The sequence below is a fragment of the Hippocampus comes genome, unplaced genomic scaffold (genome assembly GCF_001891065.2).
Source record: "Hippocampus comes isolate QL1 unplaced genomic scaffold, H_comes_QL1_v1.1 scaffold86, whole genome shotgun sequence".
In the NCBI taxonomy this organism is placed as follows: domain Eukaryota; kingdom Metazoa; phylum Chordata; class Actinopteri; order Syngnathiformes; family Syngnathidae; genus Hippocampus; species Hippocampus comes.
Window position 1 is genome coordinate 1,376,025 of NW_017805882.1, and position 24,841 is coordinate 1,400,865.

The following is a 24,841-nucleotide window of genomic DNA, read 5'->3' on the forward strand; positions in this document are numbered from 1 at the left end:
CGAGTATAGCGAACATCCACGGCAAACTTTCAGCACTGGGTGAAACAGCTGCAATCCGCAGGCTTGGTATTTGTAAATAAATAATTTAAATCCCCTTTTAGCCTGCCTCTTTGCCATCCAGTTTCTGATTTCACAGACACTGTTAATCGAACATTGACCTAAGTGCCCAGTCATTTGGTCTCGTACGTTCGTTATTTTGAATGCAATATGTCACCCTATTGTGCACGCTGAAGTAGTATTTCCATGTTCCTTCACAACGGGGGAGAATGTATCAGGAAATGTAATCCAGTATAGGGGATGGATGAAGCGGCAATCTATTACTTTGGTCTGGTACAATCCGACTTGAGCGTTGACTGTCTGTCACATTTCACGCTGACACCAAGCGAACACTCAGAGCTCAGACACACGCCGTAATATCGACAGATTGGAGGCAAGAGTACGAGTCCGCGAGATCACTTTGCAGGTTGGTCATCAGGAAAACGCGCACAGATTGGCGAAAATTATATGATAATGCCAGCCTGTAAATAGCGTTCGTTATTTCTTTGTTGTTTCTGGTTGGTAAGTTTTTGATTTCCATCTTTTATAGCTTTGCCTCTGTTTCGTTAAGTAACATGGCCGGCGATTGTGGCTGGTTCGGCAGACTCAAAAGTTTTTTTTATCCTTATTTTTGCTTTTCGCTTATAACCACGCAGTTTAAGGGTGTTCTAGGCGTGGGTGGCAAGCAACTGAATTTTTTCCTCGGTGTTGGTCGCTGTAGGAGGAGGGGGTTGCGTTATCTTTTCCAAGCTAACGAGCGGCACTACGCAGGCACTCTGAACAAGTTTAATATGTTGCTAAAGTGGTCAAAGTTGTCAGAAAGTCAGTTCGGGGATCAGCCAGGTTGAGAAAAGCAACTGCGTAATAGTATGGAATGTATTTAGAACGCAGTACGTTACGCGCACTGAACGTTAGCCTACCTCCAACAACATCACAGCCTTATAGGAGCTAGCGAGCGGTACTCTATCTCATGTTTATTTGCTTAGAGTTGTTCAGCGTGTATTTTCACGTTTGTGGGGCGCTGGGTGATAGTTTTAGTCGACCTCAACCCACAGTAAACTTTGATTAATGATAGATACTGTACAACCGTGCTAGTGAGCAAATGTGTTTAGTTATTCACACCAACCGTATCCTAACGCCTTTGGTAAAGTAGTAAATGGTCTTTTGACAGTGTGTTATAGCGCTGTGATGTTAACTGTGCGACTTTTTGTTGTTGTTTTTCAAACTGTGCCTCAACTCCGACAAGATTCCTATGTGACTGCAAACCAGTCGAAAAGAGGAAACCGAGGAAATCCCCCAAAAGGAAATGCCAATCGCAGCCACTGGCCAGCCAACAACTCAAGAGCCCAGAGTGTGCCCCCGGCTGCCTTCCACCCCAGAACCGGTCCCTAAAGGGGCTGATTTATTCGAAGAGGCGGGGGCGGCGGAGTCGGCAGAGCGAACAGAGTACGGGGGCGCGGAGGGGGCCAGAGGCTTTGGGGGCTATAGTTACAGCCACAGAGGCAGTCAGAGCTTACAGCCAGCATCCACGAACAGCTCTCCGCCGCAGTCCCCAGCCGCGTCCTCCTCTTTCCTATTCCACCCCTTCCACGGCCACCAAATGGCAATGGAGCCCCCCAGGACTCGATCGCGTTCCCGGTCTGGATATTACCAGCAGTATACTGGTGGGAATGGAATTACTGGCAGCGGAATAATAGGAACTAACCAGCAGAATCCCCAGTTGTTGCAGCAGCAGCAGCACAGTGCCGGTGGTTGCTCACCCTCAGGGGCTCACAGCAGCCAAGCAGAGAACCAGCATCGAACCCTGGGAAGTAATGCCTCCCCAGGCATCCAGAGGCTTCTCCCTGTTCCTGGAGCTCTCCGCATCCGAACCGAAGGTACGTTGTTATTATGTGCTTACGAAGATATAAACGTACATTACCTTATACATAAAATGACATTATTCCGTTCACTTAAGTATGGGTGTACTTACAGTGCAGGGGTGAAAAATTGGGGGTGGATGACATACAGTAGATTGTCATTGATTTTATTCTCACTGTTCCTTTCACGATGGGCAATATTACATTATCGAGTATTAATACTGTCTCAAAAGAAAACCCGAACGGGTCCATTGAATGGTTGCAAAGTAGATGGAAGTGATGAAAGTCCTCATTTGGCGAATCAGCATGCATAAACGGCAAAGGAGGAGGAAGTGATAAGTCTTAATTCTGGGAATCAGTGGGCAGACTTCAGTCATGTGACTCAATGGGGCCAGTCGGGCGCAAGATGACCTTGTTTCAAATTGTGGAAATGGAGGAGTTACCCATAAGTCTGCAAGTAAAGTAATTCGGAGTTGACAAGACTAACGTCAATCAAAAAAAAAAGGCAAAAAATTGTAAGATGTTCTGATAAATGGTCGCCGTAAAACCAATTCGCTAACTCTTCAGTTCAACCACAAACTATATGAAAGATTATAATGACCTCACAAACAAGACTAACACTAAACAAAAGATAAGTAAAGCTGAAACCCTCGCCGAGTTGAACAAACAGACATTGTACCATGATGAAGCAAGTTAAGATTGGTTAGACATAACGCCTCATTAACGTACATTACTTGACGCAAGCTGGTAAAAGTTTGCTGGATGTTCATTATTAGCTTAACGGTCGATTTTTACTCCACATCAGCATGACATGTGCGACTGAATCACATTTTTAATAAGGATCACTTTGGAAACTATCTGTCAAAAGATCATTGCTCCATATTTGTCACTTCAAGTGTATATGCAATTACGGCGAGAACAGCTGTATTTCTCTTATCGTCTCTGTTAAGGACATCCACAAATTACATATTCCAGGGTGACATAAGTCCCACAAATCACCATATATCAAATCAAGGATTTTTTTTTTCATTCCGACTGTTGTAGTAGACTGAAATGGAAATCTTTGCATACAACACATCAACCTTATCTGATATGTTTCATGGAGAAACTAGATGAAATAAACTGTCCGAAATGTTCAACAGAAATCTCTTTAAACAATTTTACTCATTCTGAATGCTGTAGCAGTTGAGAGTTGTAGACCAGTACTTACTGTAGCTCAAAATGTGCTGATATCTGTTATAATGGAGTTATAGCAGACATTTAAGTGAAATAAATAATCATGAAAATCAGTGAAAGCACCCCATCTATCTATCCATCTATGCATCTATCCATCTATCCATCCATGTATCTAGGAAATGTCGTTTGGAGTCAGTGGTACAAAAACTAGGTAACATGCCCTGTTAAAATGGGATTTTATTGAACAATTTTAAACCCACTGTGACACCTTGTGAAAGACTAAACTGTCAGTCCTGGCAATGAAAAGTACCAAAATTTACATTATGTACAATTCAACATTCAGTCCTTTTTAAAAAAAAAAGAACTACAAATCAGACAGCAAGTACTCAACTTATTTATTTTTTATGATTATTATTATTATTATTTTTTATATGACCTAATTCACAAAATATGATGTCCTGTTGCATTCCATCAATTGGTCGTGGATTTTTATGAACAACACCAACCATGCTGTCTTGGATGGTCATACTGTGGATGATACTGCAGTTATTAGATATTTGTACTTTGGTCGATTTTGGACGAGACTGCTATGAAAAACCTATCAAGTGTGCAGTCCTTGGTGTAAGATTTAGAGTAGGCTACATGCTGTACTGTCAGAGATTCACATTCAGGGAAACAGAGGGAAGGTTTCTCGAGATTTTGGATAATGCTTGACTTAGCTAAGTTTATCTTAAACCTATGGGGTGGGAAATATATTTGATGGTTGTATTTAAATTAAAGTTGAGACTAGGGCTGTTTAAATTTTTTACTTTTGGACACCACAATGTAGACAAATGTACATCTCTGAAAAATGAAACCACGTCTTTCGACTTTTCACCTCTGATCGGATCAGCCACTATTATATTATATTTATTATATTTATATTTCATGCACTTTTTCTGATCAGCCATAAATTTGACCAGCTCCGTGAAGTAAAACTTTGCAGCCACTTGTTTCTCACGTAAACATTTACACGCGGTATGCCACCACAAATTAATTTTGGCAGCTAGTTAAAGATTTTGGCACTACCTGTCAGTCTGTAATGTATTAACTTCCTTTTGCTGCACAGAGAAGTTGCTTAGCTCTTTGTGTGATGCAAGTGTGAGTCTGCTCATCGACACCCATAACTCCTCTTTTGATGTGATATTGCAAATACAGTAACTCAGAATACATAATGAATTTTTATAGTGTAATTGTGTTGTGCCCATTTGTTTGTGAATCACACTCCTTGGTTTTGAACAAGTTAACTTTTTGGCCTCTCCTGGACCATGTTTCTGAGAACCACTCCTAAACATTGGCAAAAATGCTTCAGAATACTTCTGTTGATGCTCAGTAAACTGAACACAAGCATTTATAGTAAAATAAATGAGTTATTTTGATCGACATGTTACTCCATTTTGTGAACTTGCTGATCGGTTCCAGTAATTGTTTCAATGCTTTCTATTTCAGCAAACGGCAGCAATCTCATCTGAAATTGTATTTTAAAAACGACTATTCCGTGTCAACTTTTACCTCTGCAAAAGAAGTTGGATTTCCATTTCATCCAAGCAATGAAAGATATATTTTACTTTATACATTCATATTATGGCTGTCAGTAACAAATCTTTTTGGAAAACATCTATCGACTATTCCATCGAATATTCGCAATTTTTTCCCCCCCTTTTGGGAAAATGTCTGATATTGATAAAACACAGCTCTTAATAGCACTTAATTTCGCTAAAGTTGATATATATTAAGATTGAACTCACTTGAAAGTAAAGATTTTAATATAAGCCAGGGTATGGTGCTGTGGTCTCTTGTCAGCTCAAGACCCCCTCACAGCCTTTAAGCCCCGAACCCACTGAGCGGCAAAAAACTGCAAGTGTTTTTCGAAGGCAGCGAATTTTGCGTTCACATCAAGAGTTTGTCAGGGTTCGTTTAAGGTCGGCAGACGTTTGCCAGTAGTTGCAGTCTTTTTTTTTTTTTTCTTGTCGCAAGTAGATTTTGAACATTTGCCAGTCGTTGCAGTCTTTTTTTTTCTTGTCACAAGTAGATTTTGAACATTCAAAATTCCTTTGCGACAAGAAAAGTACAGGTGAAAGTATGGTGACCGTTTGTGACTGTGAACAAACCCTGATGAGAACGCAATATTCGCTGCCCTTGCAAATACTAGCAATTCTTCGCCGTTCAGTGAGATAGAGGCTTTAACGGCTGTTCCAATGGCCCACTGGCATTGGTCGTGAGGAGGACAAGGATTCAAAAATGATCCAGTCTTGGCTGTCATGCTCTCCTGCTCTTTATCTGTTTTTCGTACACATTTCACACAATTCTCACATTAATTTACAGTCACACGCCATGAATGCTTAGGGACTGTTGATAAGAGACTCGCTTTGTCTGCAGGGCGCGAGCTATGCTAAGCTAAGTTACCTGGCAACTTGGGCAACAACAAGTTAAACCGGGTATGATGATTTACTCGAAGAGGAAAGGCTCCAGTAAAGTAGTGATGCGATGTACTGTGATGAGAGTTTAGATTATTCAGTGCTAGGTTACTGAAAAAGTACCACATTGTGAGCTGCACTAAGACACAGTGCTATTTGCAAAATTAATACACCACACGTGGTAGTCTATAACAAACGTACAGACGGGAAACATGGACAGTGGCCAAACACGGTTCCGTATGGCACAAAGTTGTTTATTGTTGTTTGTAAGAAATAACTATGATTTTGAATGTGAGGTTTTCTTATTAATATGAGAACATTTTCAACATGTAAATACGCTTCTTCATTTGTATGCTTGTCATTAGCCATTATGCTGTTAGCCAATATTTAAAGGCTTGCAAAACATAAATCACTTTCACGGCACACGTTCTTAAAAAAAGTGTTTCTTTTTGGAGGATATTTTAGTGTATAGAATACTCTCTTGTAGCATTGTGGCAGTGGGCTGGTTGTCACTTTTTATTCCAGTCTCTCCCCACTCCCAGAATGAGCCATGCTTGTGTGGAAGGTGGGAAAGGAAGTTGACATTTCAAGTCCATTCTTCAAGTGCTAGTCACCTGCATGAGGCATGAAACCTAATGCTGTCCTGTACAATACTCTCAGTTTGTCCCTCTCTTCTTCAGTGACTTCTTAGTGACTTTCTTAGGCTAAAATGTATTTTCATATAACGTGAAAGTATGTTTTCTTTATCATTGTTGATATGCTGTCCTATTAACAGTTCAGTCAAAGATGGAGTAGGAGTATACTGTATTTGCCTGTGCGGGCAGCGTCATTTCAGTTCCCCCTCAGTGACGGTGTGAATGTGAGTCAGAATGGTTTTCTGTCTCTGTATGTGCCCTGTGACTGACTGGCAACCAGTTCCGGGTGTAGCCTGGCTGTTGGGCTGAATTCGGCTGGGATAGACAGCAGCACCGCACCGTCCTCAACAGGATAAGTAGCGTAGAAACTGAATGAATGGATTAAGCGTAGGCTGAGGTTTTTATGTGTTCATAATTAGTGGGTAACAGTATATTTCAGGTTGATTACAGTGATCAGCTGTGAGCATATTTACTTGTTCAAACATGGGGGAAATATGTGTGACAACAGCAAATAAGTCACCCTTTTCTGCTCCGCTTCATTGGTAAGTTGTGAAAGTAAACCAAACATAAACATCCTGTAATTTCTCGTGGATAATAATCAAATATTCCAGGCACCTCAACAATCACCCTTCAAAAGCATTTTTCCCCCCTCTGCACTCATATATTATATGGCCGCCGGATTTGCTAGTACCCACACTCGAAGATGGAGCGCATTATTCGCATATTTACTTGATAGATCGGGATTTCTTGTTTTCAGACACAATTTTTTGTCCCAAAAGTTTAGTTTATTAAGGATCCCCATTAGTCTACACCACAGTCGACTATTCTTCCTGGGTCCCAGGCAATCACAAAACAAATCATACGATACAGTACAGCATGATCAATAATAAAATTTTGTATCACAAAAATAGCAACAAAAAAAAAACTCCATTAGAATTTACATAATAATCTTCGTACCAAAGATTTAAAAAAAACAATTATGTTGGAGAAGAATACTTATATCAGTATTTTCCAACCTTTGTGGAGCCACAGTACCTATTTTACATACGAAAAATCTCACAGCCAACCACCAATTAAAAATAATAACATTGAATGAATAGTGAAATAATGATCTCATCTCATTTCCTTATTCAGTTGCGTTCAAAAAGTTTTGGATGGTTTTGATTTTATCCCGCCAAACAAGGTTTGCGGGAAGTGGCTTGCAAATACAGCATCTTCAGGGCCATGTGAATGCATATTTTCAAAAGTGGAAAATATAGTGAGCATGAAGAGCAGCCGCTTAAAGCTTTCTTTTATGGAGAAATTATTACTTTTGAATAAAAACTGGTAAATGCATACCTGGGTCCTAATAAAGTTGGCTATGCCTCTGTGTTGGAAAGATTAGATATGAAGTGGAACAGAGGCTGCTTGATTGGTCCAACTGCATAAGAACATACTGTAATTTTTCCAAGCTGGCCACTGGTCTGATTCTCACCCAGCATTTCTTTTTACTGTCACATTCATGTCTTAGTTGCCTTTGGATCAAGCAACCCTTTCTGTGCCCCTGTGGTCTATTTTTGCTGGCCTCCTCGTGCACATTTGCCTAATGGATAGATCGTTTTAATGGACTGCCTGCAGCAGCATAGGGACCGACCCTTGTGCCACTCTCTACCTTTATTCCACCACTCGTTGTCTGTCCTCTCCATCCTTCTGTCTGTTACAGAAGTGGAAACATGTACTCTGTTTTGTACTTTCCTTTGTCTTGTCACCCAGGCAACCCACTCTGGTTTGAAAAAGAAAATCTCTTTTGCTTTGGTTGACCAAGTAGCTGGAGTTCCCGTCATCACTCCAAATAAACAACAAAGCAATCGCGTTGGTCACTAAAAAGAGCATCATGGGAGATGATGCGAATGACCTCAAATTAGCCCCCGGTCCAAGGTATGGACTCTGATCTGGTTTGGGAAAATAACACTGTTAGACAGACTGGCAGAGGAAATGCCAAAAAGCCTTAAGCAAAGGGGGAGATAGAAAGAGGTCAAAGAATGGCGGGGGGGGGGGGAACTGCAGGAGCAGTCCATGGGTTCAGGAAAGGCGGCTGTGACAGATGTGCCAAAGATAAGAATGAAAAGGAGACATAGACATAGGTTAAATGTGCACACAAAATTGCATTATTGCAGCCAATAACCATCACCAAGAAGAGAGGAGGGTCTCTCCTTGAGAATAGTGGAGGATGTCGCTCGAAGCCGTTCAGATGCTGTGGTTGGAGAGAGTTGAAAATAATTGGCTTGAAGCAAATATACAAGGAGGAATACCACTGATGGATAGAGACCAGAAACAGGAAGTTGGTCATTGTAATGAAAGGCATAGACAAATGTTGAGTGTGTGAAAATATGAGTTGTGATTTCCTCATATTACAACATCCATCCATTATCTGAACCGTTCATACTCACGAGGGTCGCGGGCGTGCTGGAACCTATCCCTGCTGTCATCGGTGTGTAGGCAGGGTACACCTTGAACTGGTTGCGTGCCAATCGCAGGGCACACATAGACGAACAACCATTCAAACACACACTCACACTCACACCTAGGGACAATTTGGAGTGTTCCATTAACTTGCCATGCATGTCTTTGGAATGTGGAAGGACCCCGGAGTGCCTAGAGAAAACCCACGCAGGCTTGAGGAGAACATGCACAACTCCACACAGGAAGGCCGGAGCACGGAATAGAACCCTGGATCTCTGTACTTTGAGGCGGAGATGCTAACCAGTTGACCTCCACGCTGCCCCACGTTAGAGCAATTGGGAAAATTCCAATTCAGTGTACCAAATTTACCAACCGTACAGTGTCTGATTTTCACATAGTATTCAAATAAATAGGTATAGTGTGACCTGTAAATTAGTGTAATTGTTATGTTTTCATTTCATTGTAACAGTGATGGGATAAAAGTGAACTATATGCATCACTCTTTATGTCACTCTCAACATGTTCAGTTGGATTTAAATCTGCCCTTGTGGTAATTACAGAACTATTCTTTAATTGTCATGCTGTACCATCAAATTGCTCTTCATCTTCAACAAGCTGCCTGAAGCTTGTGTGGCAAAATTTTCTTAATCATGGGGCATTTTTTTCAGGTGTTTTTCACAGGTGTATAGATATTTTAGATCCACTTCACTTAAGCGTTGGTGGCTAAAGGTATGATATCTTTTTCCTGCTGTTCAAATACGGTACAATAATTTTGTGCTGAGAGCAACATGTCTATGTCGCTATCAGCCCTGCAATTGTATGAGTAAAGCTATTAGTAGGTAATCATCAGTGGGTTTTATTTATACTGTATCAATTAAGAGTTACGTTCAGTTTAAGACGGAACTAATGAGTTGCTTATGAATGTGTTCTCTTGGTAGGCCTTTACTTTCTGTGTGATTGTGTTCATTCCACCATTTGCCTATTGCGTGGTTGAATTCTGCCCCCAGAAACACACTTGCGTATGAAATTATATAACTGCAGAAAATGTTCTGTCTGTGCACGTTAGTCAACAACTTGATGGAAGGTGAAGTAAGAGAACGATGATGGATGACATACCAAAGGGACACGTCAGTCAAAAAATTAAATCAACTAATAGAATTTTTAGATAGCGGGACTCGCAGTATACTCAGACTGGTAGCTGTAGTCATATGGGCTTTTCAATTAGGTGACATTTCTTCATAAGCATCAAGTTTTGCAGTAATAAACAACAAGCAGGCTATTGCTGCTTCATCCAGGAAGTGGGTTGGGTGGCGACATTCGACAGCCTAATGCCTTTTACACAAGCGTAAACGATTGCAAAAAAGAGTATTTCTGTGTTTAGCTCATAGTCTGGGATGCATAGCAGGTTTCGTAATTCTCTACTAAATTGAGGTTGTAAGACAAAACACAAAAAATGGAGGGAAGATGAACAAATAGTGGGCAATGAAGCAGGAGAGCAGCAGAAGGCGAGGTTCACGGCAGGTAAGGCTGGGCAGATGTTACTTAGCTGCCTATTTTGAGCGTGGACACCAACTTGTTACTCGATTCTCTCTTGTGCCAAGGTGTGAAGTGTGCCTTGACATGTGTTCAGGAGGGAGTGTGATGTGTGTGGGTATGCACTTGTGCTTCTCATATTTTCACTCAATCACCTCTTCACTTTCCATAGATTAGATACCAGTATTTAAATATGGCATGGGACTTTTTGTCCAAGTTATAATGACTCAGATAATGAGCAATGCTTACAAGACACTTCATTATGTACACCTTAGGTACGCAATCCAATGATAACCACTGAGAGTGATGTTTGTCAAATATCCCTTTTTTAAAAAATCTGATACCACGAGAGGGGTCTACTGTTTTTTCATTTTCCCTTTCTTTTATTTCAGTGAATATGAAAATGACAAAATTTGAGTCCATCTTGGTTAGGTACTGGTGATCCCAATTTAAATTCAGAGTTGGCTCTGGGTTGTGAAACATCTTGCCCAATATGGCTAAACCAGGGATGCCCAATATGTCGATCACGATCAACCAGTATCTCGCGGACTGGTTACCAAGTCAATCGGGAGGGGTGTAGAGGGAAATGGGGGAGGGAAAAAAAGATTTGTGTGTCTGTCTGGAATTTTTTAGGGTCATTGTTTAACTTAAAATATTCCACATCCTCAAATTTTAGCCTTTAAAGAGTAAATATTCTCAGATTTTTGTAGTCCATGAAAACAGATTGATTGTATTTGAACAAAATAAGACATTTTCTAAATTTGTTTTTACTTTGAAAAACTATGAGCAACAATGTTCCAATTTTCTGATTGTAGGGACCAAACCAATAATCAGTCATTTTAATCAATATATATGGGGGACAAAAACCAAATTACGGACCATTAGGCACACAGTATGTTAATACGAAATTATCAATGAATGAATCTATTAAAACAAAGCAAAAAAAAAAATCATACAAAATACACATTTTTGTGAAGCAGATTGTTATTTTATTGTGACTGTGCAGTATGTTTATTTGATTTTATTTGCGTTATCACCATTAAGCTAGATTCTGACAGGACATGAAATCCCAGGATGCGGCGCGCCTGAGCAATGTTGTGATTGTACTGTAACAAATCCGTATGCGTCACTGCCCGCATGGAGAATTGTACCATTATTTGATTTGCATACACTTACACACGGACACTTCTGCTTTGACGTCAGGGCTTTCAACACGGGGTGATTTTGATCAACCAAATTAGCTTTCGCCAGCGTGGTGGGCATGGGAAACATTCACCTCGCCAAACCGTATTTCAACTCACCATTACGATGTGGGGAGCATGAACACTGGAATTGTTCAGCCTTGGCTGAGGTCTGCACTGTACTAAAAGCCATCCCAGTTATCTTTTCAAAAGTGAACGTTTTGATGCATCTCTTACATTTGATTGTGCCTGTGTACCTAATGATGTGGATGTTGAGTGCATTTGACCACCAAATATCTGCTGGTTGTCACTGACCTTAAAGAAAGGGGCAGATAGATGGGGGAAAAACTAAGAGAGGTGGACACAGATGATGTGGTAGTGCTAAGCATAGAAATGTGGATGCTGTGAGATGAAGCAGCAGGGGTGCATGGGAGAGAGAGACAGGATGGCAGAAAGAGGGGGGGTGATGAAGTGATGAGGGTGTCTGAGGGAAGAGCAGAGGGAGAGTGAAAAAGGGAGGAGAGGTGAAGGAAATGGATAGAAATAGCTGATGCACTCTGAGGCATACAGAAAATCAATAGCAGTAAAGAGGGGAAGCCACAGCCCCCATCCGGTGCCCCTGCTCTCTTCTCTCACCTCACTCCGTCCTGTTTTGTTTTGTTTTTTAACTCCCTCAACTTGATCTCCCCCTCTTCTGACTTTTCCTCCCCATACATCACATTTTCACGTGCATTTTCAACCTTCTTCTTCCCTTCCACTGTACAAGGCTCTCACGAGTGTCATTCCCATAACCTGTAAAAATTAACATTTGAAAATTCAGATGTGTCCCTTTACACTTGGAGCACAAAATAGATTGTGCATATCAACTTCCAGGGATGTCGTGTGATTAGACAGTCTTTTTGAAAACATTGCTTGTTCTTCAATTGTAAATAGCTCCACTCCGTAGATAGCTCAACAAATTCTCTTGCCAGTGTGCACTTTGTTTCACACACATGCTCAACACTGGCTAAACTGAGTTTGTGCTGGGATCTGCCAGAACGATGTCTGTGTTTCTCAATTGGAGCGCATTGCTATTTGTTTCTCACCTGGAGATTCATGCTCGAGAATACTGGAGACAAGTTTGCAGTGTAAAAACAGCATCAAGACCCTAGATACGTAATGGAAATGTAACATTTCATGTTCAATCTACAATGTCATTTCGTTAATTATTTTGTTTTGCGGGGGAGGGGGTAAACGTCCACTGTCCAATTCTTAGTAGATTCCTCCTATTCTATGCTCCCCTTTGCAGAGAAACTGAAGTGTGTGGTGTATACAGTCTCTGTTCATCCAACAGGGGACATGATGTCATCTAAACATTTGAAACCTGTTCTCGAACTTCTGTGTCGTGCTCCCAAGGGTGACTGTGACTGAATGGCTGGCCTCTGACTCAATTTACTGGACTCTGACAATGTGCAAGTGAGCGCCTATTCAGGGAGAGAGCAGGTTTTTTGCCCATTGTGAGTGGTGAATGAGTGTTCTGCACATGCAGCCACTGAATCCCATGACTACTTCACCAGTCATCTGGCCCAGATCATCCAAATGTGAATACCCTTTTAACTGGTTTCCTCTTCACTAATGTTAGCTTTACTTACCTCAACCTTTTTCATTCGTTTACCTTTTTTTGCCCCGGTTAGTGGAGTTGGAATGGAAAGGCTCTCTTCAGGACTGAAGAATTCAGTGGTTCAAACCTGTCTGCCTGCCTCTTTCTTGTCAATCATGGATTTTTTTTTTTTTCAAAGGGGAGTGCTAGAGCAGGAAGACCTCTGCAAACAAACTGCCATTTAGCATTTTAAAATCTGTTTTTGTATGTTCTCCCTTTTGGTTTAATATTCTCAATCTCAATAGTAAAGGGAGCCTTGCGTGGCGTGCCCTTGGGAGTGCTTACCCTTGGACTGTATACTAATGCCACCATCTGTGGTGAGGACGTTCCCAGCTAAAGACGCGCTCAATACAAAGGCAAAAACAAAAGCCAGACTGAATAAATAGACAAGACGATAAAAAGATGAAAGGATCGTGGAAAAACAAACGAGTAAAAGTCTTAGCCGCGATGCAACTGGCGGTATCATCTGAAAGCTCCTCTAATCTAGGATTACTCTGTTGATTTTGCATGTGTCTGCATGCGTGTGCGCATCTGTACTGTCTCTAATCCGAGACAAGACTGTACCATATGTGTTTTGGTCACTTTTGTGTGGCACAAACAAGTTTTTTTTTTTTCCTGTGATGTTTGATTCTCCCATGCCCGAGAAAAACAACAAAAAACAACTGTAGCTGGAGATAAAGAACAGAGTGAGTGATGGGTTGTGATTATACTGTATTATTCTTTTCCAGAAATGGCGTCAACATGTTTTTTTTTTTTCTTCCCAATGCATCTTCTGAATAACGACTGGTCCTCTTTATTGAACGATGATGGCCTTTCACATGAATGTGTGAACACAATTTAGTAAGCACCAGATATTTACAGACGTACTGTAGCTTCATCTTCCAATGTGTTGAATTATTTTTCCTTTGTGTAGGAGCCTCAGATGGGTCTTACCATTGCCACCAAGCGAATGCATATGGGGAGAGTGACAAGGTAAGCTGTTATTTTATTTTTTTACATTTGTTACAGAAAATTAATAACGGGGAACGCGACAACTTTGTTTGGTTTGAAAACGCTTATCAAAGTTAAGATTTTTTGAAGAGCACAGAATTGTTGTTGTCAAATAAACATGGAAATTGTACTACAGTATCTGAAAATAGAAGACATGAGCATACATGTAAAGTGTTTACCGGTAGTCTGTGCAAGTCCATCACACTTATCGCATTTGTGCTTCTAATGTTTTCTCAGTGAAGTTTATATTTACTGAACCACTACTGCATCCACAGTCTTCATTTACATTGGACGTAGATGCCACCAAAAGGGTATTCGTAGGACAAGGCCAGTCCTTGAGTGTTGCTATACAAAGTGCTGACACACGCTACTGGTCTGACAAGGATTTTACAACATTTGTTGTCTATCATCACCAGGGGCTATTTTTGATAACGTCACTTAAATGTGAAACTTTAAAAAGGCAAAGAAAAAAGCATTTGTTTTCTCCCCTTTACTCATGTTGCTCTGTAAGCAAAAGGTCAATTTTTTTTTTTTTTTTTACATTTCAAGGGATATTCGTAGCATTAATAGAACTACATCGACATAATAAAAATAGTCCGATGAGTTGCAAAGCAGTGGAGGAGAGATGGGGAGGGAGGATGCTGAGGAAGGTGTTGCAATGAGCTTGCATGGAGGGGGGAGGGTGGTCGCATGAGGCCAAAAGCAGGGAGGGGGTTTTGCTAATGATTTCACTTCCAGCTGTGGGGCTTGCTTGGAGTGAGAAATGGGAAGGAAGAGAGGAACAGTGGCAGATGAAACAAAATGAGCTTTCAAATCTCATTAATAGAAAGAGAATACGTGGGGGAGGGCTAGGTGTTTGTGAAAGCATGCCTACAAATATTCATGTTTCTGTTGAAGAAAATGACCATATTTGCTCTGTGTGCTGCACACCCACAATTTTAGTCTGACCAATTTGGTTTTTGTTCTTTTTCTGAGGTGTGTCTCAGCCTTCGCTGTAATTTGGATCTCAGCATTGAGAGCAAGGTCTCAACAGCTGCCTGCCGCAGTTAGTCCATGTATGCAAGTGTGGACATAGCCAAGCAGAACATGGAAGGGCGTGTCTGTTCTCATGCTGCAGGGTGTCTTTCCTGCCTGATATTTGCTCTCAACTCAATGTGGACGGCGCAAAAAGCAACAAGGGTGCGTGTTTGTGGTCCTCACACTGCAGAATGTGCTGTATTATCACCCCCAGTGCAGTTCAGTTTTTCTAAGCTGTGCTGGAAGGCACTGTGTGTGTTCATCTTCTGTCAGCAGGGTTTTTTTTTTATTCCTGTGTGTACCCTGACATTTTGGGTTTATTGGAAACATGTTTGCACCAGCGGTGTGTATTCAGAGAGAGTATGCTGGTCCAATATAGGGCCATGTAAAGCCATATTGCTGGAAGACTCTCTCTCGCACATGCACATTCTTTGTCAGAGAAGAGTTCTCTACCCCCTAACGTTGGTAGACAACCCTATCAAACTTTCATACTAATGGGCAAAAGTGTGTGCGTGCGTGTGTGTGGCCGTGGCCCACCCATGTTATCTAAAAACCTCTTGTTATGTACCCTCAAATTTCAGGCCAGGGTCTTGGACAGGAGAAGCACACACAGTTAAAGGGGAAAGAGCAAGGATAAGGGGAGACGATAGAGGAGTTGTGCTTATCTGGTGTTACAGTGGTGGTGGGAGGGATAGGGGTAGTTGAGTGGGGTTTGGGAGCGTATGTGGAAGGAGGGGTTTATGTCAGGTTTGCGATGGAAGAGGCTTGCTTGGATATGAAAATGGGCATAGTGATTATTGTCCCAAGGGTTTTGGGGCAGGGGCAAGCTTACAATAACGAATGCAAAGTGTTGGGTCCGAAGGGAGGCATAGGGAGGTGTGAGTCTGGGGGTGAAATGTAGGTGCCTGCCATCTTGTACGAACAGAAAATAAGTACGTAACATTGCACAGTAGATGTTTGGTAGCATTTAAAGCCTTTTTTTAACCATTAGAATGTTGCATATGTGCTACATTCTAAGAATTAATCTGCAGAAACTTCAGAAGCAGCAGTGACTCTGCATTAGGTGCAGGGGAACAGTGTTACCACCATTTCCTAAAGATGGTACTGACTGCTTTTGTTGTTTGTTTAGCTTTTTGTCATTGTTCCCTCATAAAATTGTGTCTTTATATTATCCAAAATGAACAGCTGGGCACATAATCAATCACGCCAGCTTCCCTCGTGTCATTGTCAAGAGTCAGTCTCATTGCCATGCGGCTCCTCAGAAATGATGCCGACCAACTTTTGCATAAACTCGAACAACAGTGCAAGCAGACACGTTAACCCAAGCATCCACACTCCATTCACAAATTGTGGCATTACTCGGCCGGTGCTGCCTCACAGTCTAAGTAAAGCTTTGTTCACCATCACTCGCAACAGTAAAAGCTGACTTCACGCACCCTGTTGTGCGTATCGCTACCATGCTGGTCCCCTTCTTCTGTACAGTATGGTTCACTGGGATGTCAAAAGTGAGCGGCACCATGTTGGTGATGTGATTGTCAGCAGTCTTTTTGTGTGAGGAATCGTCAACGTCTAAACATCACATCCGTTCCTAACATTACGCTGTGTATTAAAATTGACCAGATTATTCTGGCAAATACTGGACTAGACCCAAAATTGGGAACACCGGGTATTTATCAAACCGTACGATAATGCTCCATTTCCCCATCAGTATACCTGTACCACGAAATGGGCATTTGAAGGTACACTTTAAGCTACAATTTTTCTCACAGCTGCATTATATGAAAATGTTTTACAGCAAAGAATATGAAAAAAGTTCAGCAAAACTATCATAAAAAGTAGTATCAATACTTCTTTACTCTGACTTTTGGAGATGCTCTCCACTATACAGTATGTCTACACATCTCCACCAAGTACCTTAACTCCAAAGACTGTCTGGGCCTCTGCTTCAATGCTGCACCCTGTGCTTTTTTGTTTTGTTTTGTTTTTGCCCGTACTGGCTTTAAACTGTTAGACTAGTTTTTGTCAGTTATTTTGAGCGATGGATTGTAGTTGTATAGACTGTCAATGTATGTAGGCCAACATCATTCACTGTTGAAAGTGCTCAAGCCAAGATTTGTATTTCAAAGACTTAGTCTGATTGATTGAACCAGTGGGATTGCGATGAACATTCTGATGTTAAGTTTGAGGTGAGTTCAAATACGCAAATCACTGAAGGGCTGTCATTTTTATTTATCTGTTCATTTTTTGAACTGTACCTGTGCTACAATTGTCATATTGATCACAAGTTAGTTTATCCAGCCAGAACATAATGAAACAAAACCATGACATGAATGACAGCTGAAATTTGGGAGCACCATGGTTTTGCGGGATGAGCGCGTTTGCAGTGACCCAACTTTCTTGCCTCCGATCAGACCTTCTTACTGAAACTGTGTTTGGTTCTCTAACAGTTTCTGTTTTGTGTGCACCTCTTTCTTTAACCCTCTAATAATGTTTGTTATTGAAGACCTCAAGTCATTATAGTTATTTGTCTTTGCCATAAGATTAAGCTCAGCTCTCATCGGGTGTAACTTGTGGCTGACTGTCATTACACTGTGGTGTCTTTGAGTCTTGAATGAAAATATATTTGGTTCAACCTTGCTAGAACAGTGTAGTGGGCCTCCTAGCAGCTTCAGTAGGTATTGTTCTTTATAGGGTGTAGAATACACAAACAATGGCAGCTGTCCATATGTGACTGTGTATGTCTGGCGGCGTTTCCATAACTGTGTGTGTGTGTGTGTGTGTGTGTGTGTTTTTCTCTCTGCAGCCTGTTCTCCAGCTGTTTTCTTTTAACCAGTGGTGACCAACCACTGGTCCGTGAACCACGACCGGGCCGCGCAGAGACAGAACAAAAATAAATAAATATCCAGCGCATCAGTCCCTCACAGCCCCCAACCATGGCGATTACATTTCAAAAGGCAATACAAGTGAGCTGGGTGATTATATTGATAGAGAATTGGATATCATGTGACCAGCTGTGAGCATATTTACTCCATCAGACATGCTGGAAATGTCCAGCTGTTGCTTCTAACTTTGGTTTGCAAGTTGAAGTAAATAGAATCCGCCAATAAATGAAAGAAAAAGTCGTAAACAAAGAGTAATAGTAATAGTAACCATCACCGACCACGCAGCTAAATGCGCAGCTGATGGGCAGCCATGACTTGAAGTTCCTTCCCATCGCTTGTGTAGTTGTTTCGAGGGATGTGGAGGAAACCGTTGTGCAAGGCATGTTGTCATAAACAAGGCAATACAACAAACCTGTTGAATCATTTGAGCAAGTGGCACCCAAGTGATGAAGTGAAAAACATAAAAATACGAGCAGAGTTTGCACAGCCTCCCCACGTAAGCATTAGCAGCCACGATAGCAGTATTCAATTGTCATCTTTTGATCATCCACATTTGCAAGTAGCAAAATTTTGTGGATGATCAAAATTATGTTTACATTTTAAGGCATATTCATATTTTTGAGGAGTCCATTATTAGTAGTTGACTGTGCTATTTTATATTGTTCGACATTCGCCGTACCGTTGAATAAAAATGCTTGAAATTAATGTGCAGTAAAATGTCGGAAAAAAAAAAAAAAGCAATGTAAAGTCGATTTTTATAGCCATCTAACAATCTTGCTTATTTCCATGATTGCCTCCGGTTAAATGCACATGATACTTGGTTGTTCTATAGTTAGTTCTACTACATGTGGTCTAGCACATGAACTGGAAGATGACTGCATGCTGACACATGTGCTTTTGTGCTGAGCGGGAGTCATTGCCTTACAGTAAGTGTTGTGACTCACAGATGACTTGATAGTGCTGACCGAGGATTTATACTTCATCTTAACCTGGATGACTACTCTGGGAGTATGCGTGCGCGTTGTCTCAGTTTTGTGTCACAGTCTTTTTGTCGAAGCTTTAGGAAACTAGAGCCAGTCAGTTGTGGGTGTGGATGAATGACTCCCTTATGGGCCTGTGAGAGCGTGTCCTGCCTTTTTCCTCATTTCCTCACTGCGAGAGGAAGTGACTGTGGGCCCAGAGGGCCGCTGAGCACTGGTGGTGCAATGTGCTCACACTCTTTCACACCAACAGAGGTGTGCACATACAGGAAATGCCATGAGTCACAAAGACGCTGAGTGTCTCAGCAGTTGTATGGATTGTTGGCCAGAGGGATGGAAGAGCACAGTGAAATTGATTTGATTCGAGCGTCATGGGTCACAAACCGCAACCCCCTTTCTCTCACCCTCATCTTCCTTTCTCACTCTCCTCCTCCACTTTTCCACCCCTGTCTCCCCAGAGTGAGGAAAGCCCCAGTCCAAAGCGCCAGAGGCTGTCGGGTCATGCTGTCTTGGAACAGCTAACTTCTTCCGCCCCACCGCCATCCACCCCTTCTCCCCCCATTCGCCCTTGGGAGTTAGGACCTCCAAGCAGGAGATCGTCTCACCCCCACGCACACTACCACCAAGAAAGATCCCTCACACCTGCTCGTCACAGACGCAGGTAGGCAGCTTTGAAGATTTTTTGCAACTGATTTCTACATCTGGAACTTGTTGGAGGGAACAAAACCTGCAACTTTTACATGTGGATTTACTGACCCCTCTAAATTAAAAAAAATATCATTTTCTATCAAATTCAAAATTTATTCGTGCTCAAAACAAACATCAGTTGCACAAATAAGCATCACTTGCGCACAAATGCACTGTTTTCAAACTAAGAACAAAACTAAAAACTTGAATTTGACTCAATAATTGTGTGTATCTTGCCCTCCATTGAATCACTGAAACAGACTCACTGAAAGCTTGGAGTGATGAACCACTGTTTGAGATGATAGCATACATGATCCCTAAATGTAAACCCTTGATCTCCCCCAGCCCCCCTGTTAGGCGTCAGCGTGGCCGGCTATCCAGACCGACTCGACACTTGCCTCCCCATCATCACCCCTCGACCCAAGGCCCCGGACCCCACCCTTTGCCATCGGAGCTCCAGGATGAGAACTTTCAACACAACCCACATTCCTCCACACACCAGACGTACCCAACGCACACCTACAGTCACCCCCCCACACATGGAAGTGGGGGTTCAGAGGATCTCCGAGCATTCCATCCTCCCACCTTGTCCCCTCGACTACTGCACCCAGCTGCACACCACCACCATCAGCAGCAACAGCATCATGCAACGTCACAGCAAGGAGCCATGGTCCTGGACTTGCATGAACAGGTATGCCTCAGATCTGATTGTGCTTGTGCCTGTGCCTGTGCCTGCATGTGTGTTGTAACTGTTATCTTGCTTATTTCCAGCTACAGCAGGGCAGTGTACCGGTCTCCTACACTGTGACCCCAGTCGCACCTCATGGCCTAGCAGCACCGCTGTGTAACGGTCAGCACCTTCCCCCCAGCTGCTCTTCACAACAACAAGTTCCTGCCTGTAGCGTGGTATTCAGCACAGGACAACATTACCACCCGGTAAGAGTAGCCTGTGGGAGTGGGTTGGTGTTTTCTTTAAGCTCTTCAGAATCTGCAAATGAGAGATTGTTTTCTTGTTTGACATTGCCTCCTTGTGACAGGATGTGGTATATCAGGATCACCCGTTGACAGTGTTTTCCCTTTTTTGTGGTGTCCAATTTTCAGATGCTACAGGCATGTTCAATGCAACATTTGCCAGTGCCCTATGCCTTTCCCTCTCTGCTCTCCAGCGACCCTCAGTTTCTTCTTTCCCCTCCACCCCATCTCGCTCATCACCCGCCACACCTCCACACACACAGTCAGTTCTTGCCATTCCAGACGCAGCAGCCACGATCGGTAATAAATGTACCTTGTCCTTAATTTTATATTTTGTTTCATTGTTCCATGATATTGTAAATATCAATTTGATATTTCTTTCTCAGCCCTTACAGAGGATTGAAAATGAGGTTGAACTTCTAGGAGAGCAGCTCTCAGTCGGTGGAGGGTTTGGCTATGGCCATCACCACCACCACCACCACCATCACCACCAACCTCCCTCCACTCTCCCACCATCCACACCACTCCAGTTTCTTTCGCACCATGACCCCCTTTCACAAGAGCTCTTCACAGTGGTGAGTACATAGATTTAGGACTTATAGTATATTGGGATTGTAAATATAATTTTGAACACATTTGTGGGGAATCAATTTTTGGCTCCAATCTTCCACAGCCCTATCCACACTTCATGCCACGGCGATTCACAAGTCGGCGCTACCCTGCTCGTTCCCAGCAGGCTGTGCCCCCTTCAAGCTACCACCCGAGCTTCCTGCCTTACTTCTTGTAAGTGTTTTTAACCTCATCGTTTTGTTGGTTCCATACAGAAGAACATATCAGGGAAACCTTTCCCTTTTCCTCTTTTCAACCAGGTCCATGCTCCCCGTGCCACCAAACGTAGCTCCCGCCATTAGTCTGGAGCTTGATGTTGATGATGGAGAAGTGGAGAACTATGAGGTACTTTGACTTTTAGTGATACTAGAGTTTCCAGCATCTCTGTGCTGTTGATTGTGCAACTGTAACAGTTCGGCCATGAAATATTTTTTCTAAAAATTGTCCCCTCCTGTTTATGAAATTTCCAGGCCTTGCTGAACCTTGCAGAGCGTCTTGGAGAGGCCAAGCCCCGTGGCCTCACTAAGGCTGATATTGAACAGCTCCCATCGTACAGGTTCAACCCCAATAACCACCAGTCTGAGCAAACACTGTGAGTGTCTCCAAAGGCATGCTCTTGTGCTAATATGATGCTGTATGAAATGGGATCAACCTTGTTGTGTGAAAAATCTGGAGGAAAATAAAACACTGGAAAGCGTTCAGAGATGGAAAAGCAAAACATCCATGGATTATATTATTTTAGTTAAAAAGGTCATTGAACGGCCTTCTAGGATGTTGGTCAACATCTGTAAGTAATTACATTGTGAAATGGTATTTGCGACTGTATAAACGACAATCCAGTTTCGTTACTCCCAAAATTGTTGAAAATATTAGAACATTTCCTACTTAAATATAAACAGTGCAAAGTAGGGCTGAACCGTTATTAATTAACCGTTTAATAATCTAATTGTGACTTATTTTTGTTTGTTCATTTTTAATGACATTAATTACCTTGGAATCATTGGATATTAAATCGCAATCACAATATTAAGTACATTATTTTTTCAAAATTGTTGAACCGTGGGGAAGAATAATTGGGTATGTGGTGGTATATGTATAAATTCAGTGTTTGCTTTATACAGGTGATGAAGAGAAAGTCTTCACACCCCATTCAGTTGCTAGGTTCTTGTGATTTAAGAAAGTGAGACCAAGACAAATCATTTCAAAACCTTCCACAATTGTGACTGATAACCTGTACAACTCAATTAAAAAACAAACAGAGATCTTGTCCCAGTTGAGCCACAAATCTGGGCCAGTTTAGTTGAACCTAAAATTGAGAACTTGCAAGAATTGGAAGAATTTTCTGACCAATTAAGTGAAATTGTATTTCCAGCACAGTAGTTAGGAATCACTATTATAGTATCCACCTTAATTCCATTTGCACTTTAGGGTTGATAATTAACCACAAGTAATGGTATGGTACAATTTAATTAAGTTATACTACTTTCTACTCCTCTCCTGACCGGCACAACAAGTGTGTCAGTATGGGATCATGTCTGTCTGTGTTGTTTGTTTTTTTACATGTTAAAAATAATTAAATCAATTAATCCATCCATCAATCACCCAGGTGTGTGGTCTGCATGTGTGACTTTGAGTCCCGCCAGCTCTTAAGAGTTCTGCCTTGCAATCACGAGTTCCATGCCAAGTGTGTAGACAAGTGGCTTAAGGTGAGTAGATTTTCAAGACAATAAATTCAAAATAACAGTCAGTGAATAATAATAATAATATTGATGACAATGAACATTCTGGGATTCGTGTGCACCTGGTCTAACATACATGCACTAATTAATTGTTTGCTTTATATTAAACTGATTTAAGACTAGCATGTTTCTCATTTGTATTCTCAATAGATGTAGTATAATACATGACCCTCATTACTTGATCCTGTGTTATGTCCAGGCTAATCGTACTTGCCCCATCTGTCGAGCTGATGCATCCGAGGTCCAACGGGACTCTGAGTGACTCCCTGATTTCTATTTTGATGCACCACGCAAATATTGAACTTCTCTCCAGTCATCATGCACATACATGGACCAGTATTCCTTACCCGCACATCCAAAAAGAACAATGAGCAGTACACTTTTCTGCATATTGCTTCAAATTAGGAAAAATAATCCCTTCACACTGCTCCACCTGCACCTAATGGTGTAGATAAAACTCATATAAGTGCACTCCATTTACCATTTACTGTGCACTTGTTACTAATAATGGCCTTTGAAACACGCACAGCACAGACATTGTATTATTCGTAGAAAACAAAAGCTTCTGTATACTAGTAGTAACAAACTTTGCAGGAGGAATTGCAGTCCAAAGATTTCGTTGTTGCTGTTCTTGTGGAAAATGTCCATCTTTAATACAGTAGCACAAATTGTTGTCTCGGTTCATTGCGATTGGCATTGTTGGTTAATTTTTATTTCTGTATGTGTATTTTAATATTCCTCTGCGTGAGATCAGCCTGTATGGAATGAGAAAAACATATATTGTACACTGTGATTTAACCCTCGAGACTGACTTTGGAACATCAAATAATTTAGGCTACTTTATGCTCCGTAAGCCTGCGTGTTTTTCTGTCTTCCCCTGTAGGTATGGAGGGTACAATCTCTTTCATGACCTTTCGACACACATAATCTGCTCTCGCTAAGGTTCATGCCCTTATGCCACACACAATGTACATCATATTCATCTTAGACACAGTAAGGCTTTATGGTGTAATTTATGACTATTTATTACAATTTGTAATTTGGCTCAGTAACAACCAACCAGATGCTTTAAAGAGAATGGAAGATTTCAAGTGTATCTTTCATTTTTTGGGGGTGATTTGCACCACACACATCATCACGCTGATGTAATAAAACTAATTTTGGCTTCCCCAATTGTGCTTTTTTTTTTTTTTTTTTTTTAAATAACCTGACCTGCTATTTTCCATCACTCATGTCACATACATGGAAAATTATTCTTTTTTTTTTTCGTCAAAGGGGACTGGATGTTTCCATTGTGTCTTTGAAATGTGTTTTACTGTTTTCTGTTGCTTGGTACCCTACCAGTTACCTCAGTACCACTATTTATGGCTTCCCAGACAATATTACAACCATGAGTTATTGCATTTTGCTGACTTTTTTCCCATGCAAGTTCTTTATTTCACTATGAAACATTATTCTTAACATGGTGTCATAGTACTTGTGTATTATATCTGTAACCAAAATCATTTGAAGGCCTGTAATGATGATGATGATGATGACATTTTTAACAAACCTTTGTACATTTTGTATGAGAGTTATTACTAGTTATACTTTATAAAGTAGTGCAATGGTTTCCTTAATCCCTTATCCTGTCTTTTGTATTGCAAAAGCTGGTTAAATCATAAATGTACAACATTCTTCTGTTTTTTTTTTTATTTTTTTATAACGTATTCTGTCTTCGCTTTCATCCTGTTTTACTTCGCGTGAGCTTTTTAAAACTATCTTCTTCGAGACATGCATAATGTTGATTCGGGAAGGCCACGTTCAACAGCATTAATTCTGGGTACGAACGAACGGTCGTTAGAGGGCGCAGGCGCTATGCTTCTAGTGTGGTTTCTTTTTTTAACGCCTCAGAAATTCAGTCTCATTAAAGAGCAGTTATAAACATAATCCATACGCCTCACCAACTCTATTATTTTAGATCAAAACCATCAGATAACTTGTCTTCGTCAAGCATTTAAATATTCGT

At 41.4% G+C, this 24,841-nt stretch overlaps 1 protein-coding gene across 3 annotated transcripts; it reads left to right on the forward strand.

The window, feature by feature from the left end:
* Positions 1-336: 336 nt before the first annotated feature.
* Positions 337-24,517, forward strand: rnf38 (ring finger protein 38). Of its 3 annotated transcripts, XM_019889250.1 has the most exons (13): positions 337-463; positions 1,283-1,913; positions 13,871-13,929; positions 19,285-19,487; positions 19,859-20,204; positions 20,285-20,449; positions 20,615-20,785; positions 20,872-21,060; positions 21,159-21,268; positions 21,355-21,439; positions 21,565-21,686; positions 22,701-22,800; positions 23,033-23,206. In XM_019889250.1, the coding sequence occupies exons 2-13, from the start codon at positions 1,343-1,345 to the stop codon at positions 23,093-23,095; spliced, it is 2,184 nt and encodes a 727-aa protein (XP_019744809.1). In that variant the 5' UTR covers positions 337-463; positions 1,283-1,342; the 3' UTR covers positions 23,096-23,206. The 3 variants fall into 3 exon arrangements, with proteins under 3 accessions (XP_019744809.1, XP_019744807.1, XP_019744808.1); XM_019889248.1 differs by lacking the exon at positions 22,701-22,800 and having other exon boundaries at positions 23,033-24,517; XM_019889249.1 differs by lacking the exons at positions 337-463; positions 22,701-22,800 and adding an exon at positions 619-994 and having other exon boundaries at positions 23,033-24,517.
* Positions 24,518-24,841: the final 324 nt, after the last annotated feature.